The 11,288-nt window shown below is 37.7% G+C and overlaps 1 protein-coding gene across 1 annotated transcript; it reads right to left on the minus strand.

The window, feature by feature from the left end:
• Nucleotides 1-36: 36 nt before the first annotated feature.
• Nucleotides 37-4,088, minus strand: LOC128535969 (myelin and lymphocyte protein-like). Its single transcript, XM_053510099.1, has 4 exons — nt 3,927-4,088; nt 903-1,079; nt 441-587; nt 37-238 (listed from the first exon to the last, which is right to left on the minus strand). The coding sequence occupies exons 1-4, from the start codon at nt 4,008-4,010 to the stop codon at nt 164-166; spliced, it is 483 nt and encodes a 160-aa protein (XP_053366074.1). The 5' UTR covers nt 4,011-4,088; the 3' UTR covers nt 37-163.
• Between the last annotated feature and the right edge of the window lie 7,200 nt (nt 4,089-11,288).

The following is an 11,288-nucleotide window of genomic DNA, read 5'->3' on the forward strand; positions in this document are numbered from 1 at the left end:
TTTTTTTTTTATAATAGACCGAATTTAATTGAACCTAATCAGTGACAATTAAACCTGCTGCCCCCTACTGGGCACTTTGTTTTTTGTTTGATTCTTTTTTCAGGTTTTAATTTGAATTTTGTTGTTGAGGTGTGGATGGTTGCCTTGTTTCGCTTTTTTCTCTTCAGGAGGATTTCCACCGGAGCGCAGAGAAGATGGCATGGAGGAAGTAAAGCAGCGTGGTTACATAGGACATCACCTGAACACACACACACACACACACACACACACCAGAATAATTATAGGGAAAAAATAGATCTGTTTGTTTATTTATTGTTCTGTGACAATAAATATTTGTGCTTTCCCTTCAGAAGGAAAGAATTTTGATGAAATGTATAATGTTACTGTATAATGTACTATATATTAATGACAATAAAATAAATTCAAAGTATATTCCCTACCACAGCAGCAATGTTTTCCCGATAGATCTTTAAGATATCATCCGAGAGAGTACTGTCAAATAAAGCCTTGAACTCAAGTGTGACGTAGGCCAAAAGTACTGATGAACTCAGGTAGAAGAGCACTGCAATAAAATGATACGCAGTGTCCTGGAAGGAAAAAAGAAAAGATAAAAAGTTTTCAACTTGTCATCTAACATGTTTTTATTCTATTTGATTCGACTTAATTAAAATAGACGTTTGTTTTATGTTTGTAATTTTGATAACGATGTGTAACCCTAATGGCATTTAATACAATTTCTGTTGAAAAAGTTCACTCTAAATAATAAGAATAAGACAAGAATTGATAAATGTACAGGAATCAAATGAGGTTTGTTTTTGTTTTTTACTGATTTTTACATAACATTTTACAGTTGTGATTAATTTAATTGAAATAAAATAAAATGTGTGTGTGTGTGTAATTACCAGGCCAGGCCACACACTGCTCTGGTTCCCTCCACAGAGGAAAATGAAGAACCACAGCGTGGTGAAGACAAAACAGAAGATGCAGACGAACATCACCCAGCCCTCTGGATTGGGTATTGGGAGGGGAGGCGTCACTTTAGTGGAAGCCACAAGACACCATGTCAGACCTCCGAAAATCTGTAAGAGCCGAACAAACACAACAAACTGAAAAAACACCTACTGTATAAAACACTGAAAAGGGAATAAAACCTCTGGAATCCAAAGACACCTGTGATGGGATCATTCAGAGTTTTTTTGCACATGGATTTGGGAAATTGTATTTTATTCTTTAAATATTTTAGAACAACTTTAACCTTGAAGTTTTCTATGTGTGTGTGTGTGAGTGTGTGTGTGTGCTCATTGCAATATGAATAACTGTTGTTTTATTAAGTAATTGATTTTTAATGTAACTTGTGTATTTGCGTTTTTTTTATACAAATGTAAAAAAAAGTTTAAAATGCACATTTAAAAAGCTCAAAATGTTACAGTTTATTCATTTACAGAAATGAAAACATTCTTCTACACATTATTTATATATAATAAATGTTAATAAATAATATAAGGTGTAATCACTTAAAACCTCTACGTTTCCACACAAACTAAATTAGAAATAATTATGATTTAACATATAAATGATAAATTAAGCACTTTAGTGGAACTGTATGATGTTGCTTCACCGTGAGCGACATGAGAGTCACAATGAGAAAGCTGTGTTCTCGTGTCCCAACACGCTGAAGACTCCGCCTTAATCAAATAACCAGTTACGGCCTGTGGAGGCTTTTAATGTCAGATAAAACAACAAAATCTGACCGGCATTGATGCAACTTGTGGCTGTGTAAATATTACAATCAGATACCACTCATTGATATAAACTCAATCTGTTGTGAAAAGCTCAAATACATTAGCACACCTTTATCAAATATGTTTCCTAACAGGTTGCAGTTCAGATATCGTTCTGTGGATCAGGAAGGTTCGGTTTCATTTCCCACTTTAAAACTGCGCTTTATTCAGTGCTGATGAATTATTACGATTTCAAGGATTTCAATATGGTGATAAACTTGTTTATTTACTACTCATGACCATCCGTAGACCAGATGGATGGAGAAACTCAGTTCTTTCTCCTTTAGAAAGTGCCTGGTTTAATGTGTGTCTAATGACTGAAGAAACCTGGCAGGAATGAGGAAGCTGAGAAGCCTGGACTCCACTCACGCTCTCATGGAGAGAAACATGAAGGGGCAATTAGACTTATCTAAGGGTTCATTAATCCATTAAATGCTAATTTATACCGACATTGATGTAACCTGGCCTGGAATTTTTGTAATAATGCTGTTTATACAGGGAGATATGATTACTCCATACTTTTAAGGACAATATTATTCCATTAATGTTTATTTATAATTCTTCATCCTGCCAAAAGTTCCTTAATAAATGTAATAAATCAATATCTAATTTTTATACAGGGTGACACAGAATAACGGGAATTTTTGAAATGCGTAATGAAGCGACATCACACACTGCACAGCAATTTTTTAAAAATTATAAATTCCATCAATGTTTCGTAAATGTCACATTTTAGGTTTCAATTACTATGAATAAAATTTATTTCTTTTATCACTACTAGTTTTATTAGACTGTAAAAAAGTTCCTGTTTTTTGTGTCACCCTGTACAATCCTTTTGGTATTTTATTTCATTTAAACTCTATTTTGTAATTCCTCTCCCTGGGAATCAATACATTTATCCTATCTTAAATAAAAGGTTTAAAGGTTCTCCCTAAAAGTATTGTTTGCATAAAGTATACCGGATTAGCAAGCTGCACATAAAGTGACCGCCCAGTTTTTAATTTAGAGAATGTTGTTTTCTAAATTTGGTCTGTTTTTTATTCTTTTTTAAAAAGAAGTCATTTAAATACTGATTAACCTCAAGCATTTCTCAGGAAAACCCATTAACATTTTCTCATCGAGTCACTGAAACACAAGCCGAAGTCGAAAGATGTGTAAACCACAGGTTAAAAGCTTTGAAGCAACCGAACTGGAAATTCCAGCAGCGTCAGGATCTTCGTCAGCCATTGTGTTGCCTTTAAATACTCAGCTCCACAACCAGCTTTATGTACACAGACAACGCTTTGTGTTGATGCAGTCCAGTCTGATCTGAGGAATGCACCGACTTTACAACAGGCAACTTTTACGCTGCTTTTGTTCAGAATGACCAGGAAATAAAACACCATCTCTATAAAATTCTGCATTAACCAACACTGTGATAAAATCTTACACTGAGCTGAATTTATTCACATGACTGCGACTGCATCTGCACCAACCGGAGCACGTCTGTTATCTGATTGATCATTCCAGAAGAATGGACAATTTCCAGGAATTGATTAAAACCTAAAAGTATAAACCTGAAGCTTTGAACTATAAAACAAACAGCCATAATGAGGTCAGTATATTTAGCAAATAGATGAATTAACTTCAATAATAGCTATCTACTGAGTGCTTTGCATTTGACTAATAGAAGATTACCCTACGAATAGACTAATAGAAGTAGATCTTAGGCATGGAACTCAAAGTTTCCCGAAAAACAGGATTTTAAAATTCCTTCTGCTTTCGCCTGCTTCAGCTTGAGAAGCCTTGTGATAATGATAAAGGAATTTACTTCCCTGTAACATCCTGTTTCTTTGGAAACATCCATCCATCAACCTAATTCGAGGGGTTTTACACTTCCGTCTATCCGCATTTCTGCATAAAGCAGGCTCACAGAATATATCCACCTGTTACATGCATAGTTTGTATTAGAGTTAGGGCGCATGTGTGTGTTTAGCTCCTCACACATCCACACCCCTGCATTGCTCAAGTGTGACCTGCACTGTAGTTTTAATCAGGAAATAAGAAGGTTGCTATTAACTTACCTCATTTAGTAGGTGCATGACCACAACCATACACAAGTATACAAAAAAAGACACACAAACACACACACATACACATACTTACAAATTCTGGGATGAAGAGGATCTCAGGCATGGTGGTAAAGATGCTACCACCACTGGGGAGCCCATTGCCCACTGCAGAAGCCATAATCCTACAGAGTGTGTGGATGAGTGTCCGTGTGTGTGTGTAGATGTGTATGCAGAAATATGACTGAAAATAAGTTCACAAAGATGTGAGCGGTTTATAAAGTGGACTTGCTCTCCTCCTCCTCCACTCCTTGTCATCTGCTAGGTCCTCCTCTTTTTGCTGCCCTTTTGTCTTCAATTAATTCATAATGCCAGTTTACCTAGATTAGAGAGCAGGAGGTGTGGTGTGGACTGGTTGGATGGGAAGTACGTGTAATGACATGTTTCCACAACAATGGTCAAGTTGATAAACGTGTATGCGTGTGGTTATGTGTGTGCGGGAAGAAGTTCATGAGCCAAGAAAGTAGTGCACACTTTTTGCTTTCTGAATGCCTCATCAGATTTTTGGCAATAAAATTGTTTACATTTAAATCCTGATTATTTCCTTATGAAGTTCTCACTGTGTGTTTCACATGAAGGAAAGCCCTTCCTACGCACCTGACAACAGGTGTGTGTGTGAACAGGTAAGGAATAGAAATAAGTTTGCCGTGAACACACACACACACACACACACACACACACACACACATACAGACTATATAAATGTATACATACATGGAACAAACTTTTATTGCAAAATGTAACTTATTTCACTAAATTTCTTTTACATTTCTGTGCAAACACACACACACAGTCATCTCTCTCTCTCTCTCTCTCTCTCTCTCATGATAAAGGAATTATTAAAGTCTATCTGAAAACAAGCAGAATATCAGTGAAGGGAGTATAACGTGTTTGAGGTAGCGGGGACTCTCAGGAATTCATCCCCTCTCAGGTACGCAAAGCTGTAAAACTGTTTGCTTTGGAGGCTATAAACACAGCCTCAGGCATTTCAGTTTAACATCTGACAAAACCTGCAAACAAAGTACTTAAAGCAAGTAAAGAAATGGGAACAGTAGAGCCCCAGTTCTTCTTCTCTTCTTCTAATGCTGATGTTTGTATGTAAGCTGATGTGTGGTCTTTAATCAGGGCCAGGAAATAAAGGAAAACATTATGCAGTAAAGTGAAGAGAGCTTCTCTAAACATCCAAACAAAGTTTGAATAAATGTCCTACATTTGTTTATGTATGATTTGTGGTGCATGTGTGTGTGTGTGTGTGTGTGTGTGTGTGTAGGTGTGCACGCGTACACACATGGGGATTTGTACCTGACATAATATTTCCTCATTCTTATGTTTGTACAAGTTTTAGCCCTTTGCAAGGTTTAAATTATGCCATACTGACTGTAATAGGTGACAGTTTGAAGTTGCTGGATGCCTGGATAATTTTATCTTTAAAAAGATAAACAAATACAAATACAAAAAAAACGTACAATTGAGCAGTTAAAGGGTGTATGTGCTTTAAGAGCCTAACAGTGATAAAACTGGGATCTGATCTTATAACTTGATGATTTTGAGCCCTAAAGGGACCACTGCCCCGCCCTTGTCATGGAGTTACAGCCTGGTTCATATGTATTTCAACATGGACACAATTTTCATAGTTTTGTCTCTGTACACTACCAAAATGGATTTGAAAAAGTTAAAAGTATTTATTTAATGAAATAAAAGAATTCTGCATTTGACAGTTGTTCATAAGAATTCTCCATATGCCTCTTCAGAGTTCCAATTCTCTCGCAGTCCAGAGAGGTGCTGATGCAGGTGAAAAAAGCTATCCTTAAGCTGAAACAACAAAACAGGCCCATCAGGCAGAGAGCAGAAATTTGGGAGGTGAGCTCAGCAACACCAAAAGAACAATAGAAGATAATTAGCCTACCCAGTTCTGATAGTAGATAAACTTGTACCTGCGTGATTGGAAATGATGACTATGGAGAAGGAATGGAGAAGCTCATAATCTAAACCATACCACATTAGACATGGTGGTGGTATCGTAATGTCCATGGGCTCCAGATGTCAGACATCACTGACTGAAAAGTGTGCACCTGAAAAGTGTGCACACTGACAGACTCAGAAAACACCGAGTGAACCTGTATAAATGGGTGCAATTAATAATTAAATTAAAACTTAAATTTAAACTGAAATGCTACACTTGATTTACATTTTGTTTGCTTCATCTTAATTCCACTAATTTTGTGCATGGAGGCAACAAGGTAAAAAATGTGTCTTTGACCAGAGACTTATTGACCCGAGTGTGTTTGTTATTGAGTGTAAGGCTATTGTCACAGAGAATACATTTACTGTGGGTACAGTCTGTTTTCCTGTGAAGAAGGTTACTGTGAGTACGGTGCCAGTTAGAGTGACTGTGTGTAAAGAGCAAAAAATGCACAAACGCATGAGCTGTAAGCTGACCAACATTGGTAAGGTTCCAGCAACAAGGTTAGTGTTCCATAAAGTGTCTGATGCAGCTTTGTACAGTGTAGGTGTGCAGTGCGATTGAGAAATACTGTGCTAGGTGCTTGACTAGCCCAGGTGAGTTTTGGTGTTGAGTAATCTGACTGCCTCAGGAAAGAAACCGTCACTCTGTGGCTTGTGGTGGTGGCACAGATTCCCCTGTACCTTGTTCTAGACGTCAAGAGCCCATGACAGGGGTGACAGCTATAGGGGAAAAATGGGATGTTGCGGTAGGAGGTGTGAGAGCAGTTGACAGAGGTGTCAACAGGGTCATTTGGTGGTGTTGAGAGTCCAAGAGAGGTTCTCAGTGTTGTACACACCAAAAACATTTGTTCAGTTATTGTTCCATAGTGAGTGGTCTACTCAGAGGGGTAGGTCTACCAGTGGTTAAGGCTCTGGGTTGGTGATCACAGAGTTGGTTTTTTGAGCCCCGCCAATGCTAGAATGCCAACGTTGGGTCCATGGGCAAGACTTTTAACTTTACAAACCCAAGCGCAGTTGGGAGGGTTGTGATAGAAAGGGAAACTGGTATAAAACCTGAACCAGATCTTTAATTACTGGGAGTTAGGTTAACTGTTAGCAAGGGTCAACTGTTAGTTAGGGTCATTGTGAGTGAGGTTAAAGTTTATATGACTAATGATTTGGTTTGTTGTAAGAAAGAAAAGGTTATTATAAGGTGACAGTTATTGTGAATAAGGTTAAGGTTAGGGCTACTGTGAGTAAGGATAATGTGAGACTTAGTTATTTAGGTTGTAGTCTCAGACACTGTAGCCCATCTCCTGTAGCATCTGTTCAAACTGCACATCACAGGACAGTGTAGCACGTACAGAGCAAAGTGCAATCGGAAATGACTAACATTGCTATGATTGACAGGTTACAAAAAATGTGCATGTGTTCCAGAGTTACCTGATAAGGTCTGAAAGAATCAAGCCAAGTTGCGCGCACACACACACACACACACACACACACACACACACACACACACACACCTCTTTCTTCTTACTTCTGTCCTGCTTCTCCTCCCTGCCAGGACCGGTTCTTACACACCTTCTTGTGATGAGTTCCAGTTCTTCAGACATCTCAGTATTAAGATTACTTCAGACTGTCAGTATCTCACTACTGGGAACATACTGTCTGTTTGTTTCTGTGTACGATTGTTACCTGTGACAGCAGGATACACACAGTATTTGTTTCTCCCTTTAGGTCTCGTTACTAATTTATTACTAATATTCAATTCAGTTTTAACAAAAATTAAACTATTTCTATTAATAATCGCTTAATTTCTTTGTTGCATTTTTTTATTAATATCTTGTTTTGTGATCTTGTTTCTTTTTACCCCGGTCATGCAGGTACAAAAATGCATCATTGGAAGGAAAATTCAGGGAATGTATAGATAGCATCAGTACCACATGTTCCATTGAAATTTGTGGTGATACAGCCTAAAGTGCTTAACATACAAAATTTCTTCAAACTGTTCCTCGAAGCTGTTGGTCACAAGAGGTCTGAACTGAGATTTTTTATAAAGTTTTGATTACGTTTATAAACTTTAAATGGTTTAAGTTTAAATGTGAATTTTTGTAGTAGATGGACATCAAAGGTCAACAATGGAATGTTAGTCAGCTCCAGTGTGACGTATTCAGGTGTGCGGGCTGCACTTTGACACACAGAGCCTTTATTCTCCATCATTCACCTTCTGAATATTCACTTGCAAGTGTAAATGCTATTCTGCTTGCTAACTGCCACATAAAGTAAACCAAAATTAAATAAATCATGACCTTGATTTCTCCAAGGGCCAAATATAAATACCCCCAACCCAAATCTAGTTAACAGAGCAGAAATGACAAATCCTCTACTGGCTGTGTAATGATCCTAAATCCATAAACACAACCTGACTGCAAAATAAATACCCCTTTTTAGTTCTAAATGACCCAAAACAAAAACAAATATCAGCCCACTGTTTTTTTCTGCTGAATGCCTTACTGTAAATCAAATAATAGACAAAAATACCCCCATGCCGTGAAATCAACAGACATTAATACAGTTTTCCCACCACCACTGGTAATGGTCCAATGACAAAATCTAGATTATTGTTCAAGGGGCACGATTCTCGCTTTGGGCAGGGGAGGTCCTGGTTTTCAGAGATCATAACCAGCAGCACAGGAGCACCTCAGGGGACTGTACACTCGACCTTTATCCACTTGGCATTGATCTAATCATAGCTCATAAAAGCACATCTTAAAGTCAGTTATATCCATGTTACAAAAGGAATGTAGTTTGTATCAAAACAAATTGCTGCTTTTTAATAAAGAAAAGATTAAAGACATAATTTAGAAAACAAGTGTTCTAGATTTCAACACTATGTTAAACTCAATATCAACAACAGCACTGTTAGCATCATATACTGGACGATTGAATTTATGCACTCTTGCTGAAGTAAAAATGTACCTACAATTAAGTTAATATGTCTATCATTTTTCCAACACAAAAATAATTTTTTTTTGAGCGACAAACATTTCTTAAACTTAGGCAAGTGTATATTTTAAATGCTGTAGCTAAAGCTTAACTCCAAACTTCATGTTTTACCAAAAAAAAACACAAATACTTATATTTAAACGTTAGCTTTCTGTAATTAAAGTTATTTCTATCTTTTTCGTTAACTTTATCTGTTAGACTTTGGCTAAGGCAGTCACTAGCTAGCTATAAGAGTTGGCTATCTTACTGGCTAATGTTTCGGTAACTTAAAACGGATTGTGCTTTATTACTTTACAGGCATAAAATACGAGTCAATATTATATTCCCGGTAATACGTTTGAAATCGTTCAAGTTCAAGTTCAAGTAGGCTTTATTGTCATTACAACCATATACAGTTAGTACACAGTGAAACGAAACAACGTTCCTCCAGGACCGAGGTGCTACATGCAACATAAATTTACAACATAAATTAACAGAGACACTAAACTAGCTAACCAAGAGGCCTAGTTAACTGTCTAGCAGAGACAGGACAGAGAGACCTAACATAAATTAAAACATAAATTAACAAAAACTAACTCGCTAAGTATAACTATTTTTACAGACAACATAAAGTGCACGTACAAATGTGCAAACAAGAGCAACAACAAAGTGACAGTGCGACAACCACGACATAACAGAACATAAAATATGGTGTTGAGGTAGTGGGTAAACGTAAACATTCTTTAAAAACAGCAGCAAAAATTGAGGAATTAGTGCAAAAATTAGTCCAGTAATGATCATTGTGCAAAAGATAAACAGTGAAGCATTTACAGGTTGGTGTGTACGATAATTTGGGGGTGTAGGTCAGTGTGTCTGCACTTGTGTTGATTAGTCAGTCCAGTCCCAATATTTTGAGGTAGTTGAGTTAAGCTGTGTGATAATGTTTGTGTTAGTGTGTGTGTGTGTGTGTGTGTGTGTGTTTATCAGTCCAGTCCCTTTTTGTTGAGGAGACAGATGGCTTGTGGAAAAAAGCTGTTGTCTGGATGTGTGTGCCCGAATGCTTTGGTACCTTTTTCCAGATGGCAGGAGTGTGAAGTGTGTGTGAGAGGGGTGTGTCCGATCAGCCACAATGCTGGTGGCTTTGCGGATGCAGCGTGTGGTGTAGATGTCTTCAATAGAGGGGAGAGAGACCCCGATGATCTTCTCCGCTGTCCTAATGATGTGGTTCGAACTGTGTGTTGCTACACAGTCGTGAGTCAGCAGTGTGAACAGCAGGGGACTGAGCACGCAGCCTTGTGGGGCCCCAGTGCTCAGTGTGGTGGTGCTGGAGGTGCAGTTTCCGATCCGTACTGACTGAGGCCTACCGGTCAGAAAGTCCAGGATCCAGTTGCAGAGGGAGGTGTTTAGGCCCAACAGGTTCAGCTTCCCAATCAGTTGTTGGGGGATGATAGTGTTGAATGCTGAGCTGAAATCTATGTACAGCATTCGAACATATGTGTCCTTCTTGTCCAAGTGTGTGAGGGCAAGATGTAGTGTAGTGGAGATGGCGTCGTCCGTTGAGCGGTTAGGACGATACGCAAACTGCAGTGGGTCCAGTGAGGAGGGCAGCAGGGTCTTGATGTGTCTCATGACGAGCCGCTCAAAGCACTTGAACTCAAAACTCGTGTTTTTTTCCGTACCACTAATACCTAACTAATGCGGGGGAAAATTTTTTTTTTCTGTACATTAACATTAGCTAAGCTAGCTTGTTATGACAAATGTTCGCTTAAAGAAAGCTACAAATGTGAACTCCTCATCAAACACACAACATAAGATTTGACCACAAATCTTATGAGAAATAAGAATAAAGGTTACCCTTTGCTTTCATGATATGATAAATAGACAGCATGTTACAAACATATCTTACCTTCAGCCCAGAAGCTTGACAAATGAACATGTGCCTCAAATAGCTCATGCTTACAACAGAGCCAATGTTTTGGGGTATATATTACAATATATATTACAATATATTTTTGGGGTTGCAATTATTACTATAAATAATTAGGTAGTGTGGGTGAATTTTACTCATTATTATATAATTAAACTTGATGATGAAAATAATAGGTAAATGGTAGACTATTTGCAAGGGTAGTATTTACCACCCACCAAAATAATTTTTTACAGTGAGTTTTTTTTTTTTTTTTTGCTTTAGGCAGACCAATAATTTTACCCTTCTGACACAGAGTAACATCTTTACCATGACCCCAGGGTATGCATCAGGTTAGGTTTAAAATAACTTGTTGGACCTGAACCATATTAATCACTGCAGGTATTATCCAATGAAAGCATGTTGTTTATTGCTTAGTTAAATTCAATGCCTATTTTTAAAAGGGCATTTTGGACATATTTCCTTCAGGATCAATAAACTATCTATCCATCCAATAATCCATCCATCCATCCATCTACTCATTCTATAGAGTTACTGAGC

Source organism: Clarias gariepinus, chromosome 13 (genome assembly GCF_024256425.1).
Source record: "Clarias gariepinus isolate MV-2021 ecotype Netherlands chromosome 13, CGAR_prim_01v2, whole genome shotgun sequence".
Classification (NCBI taxonomy): domain Eukaryota; kingdom Metazoa; phylum Chordata; class Actinopteri; order Siluriformes; family Clariidae; genus Clarias; species Clarias gariepinus.

Coding starts and splice junctions, on each gene's coding strand:
- LOC128535969 (XM_053510099.1), bottom strand. CDS start 4,010: ATGGCTTCTGCAGTGGGCAATGGGCTCCCCAGTGGTGGTAGCATCTTT. Junction 1,080..3,926: donor TCCTCTTCATCCCAGAATTT/GTAAGTATGTGT, acceptor CGGCTCTTACAG/ATTTTCGGAGGTCTGACATG. Junction 239..440: donor GGGAAAACATTGCTGCTGTG/GTAGGGAATATA, acceptor GTGTGTGTTCAG/GTGATGTCCTATGTAACCAC.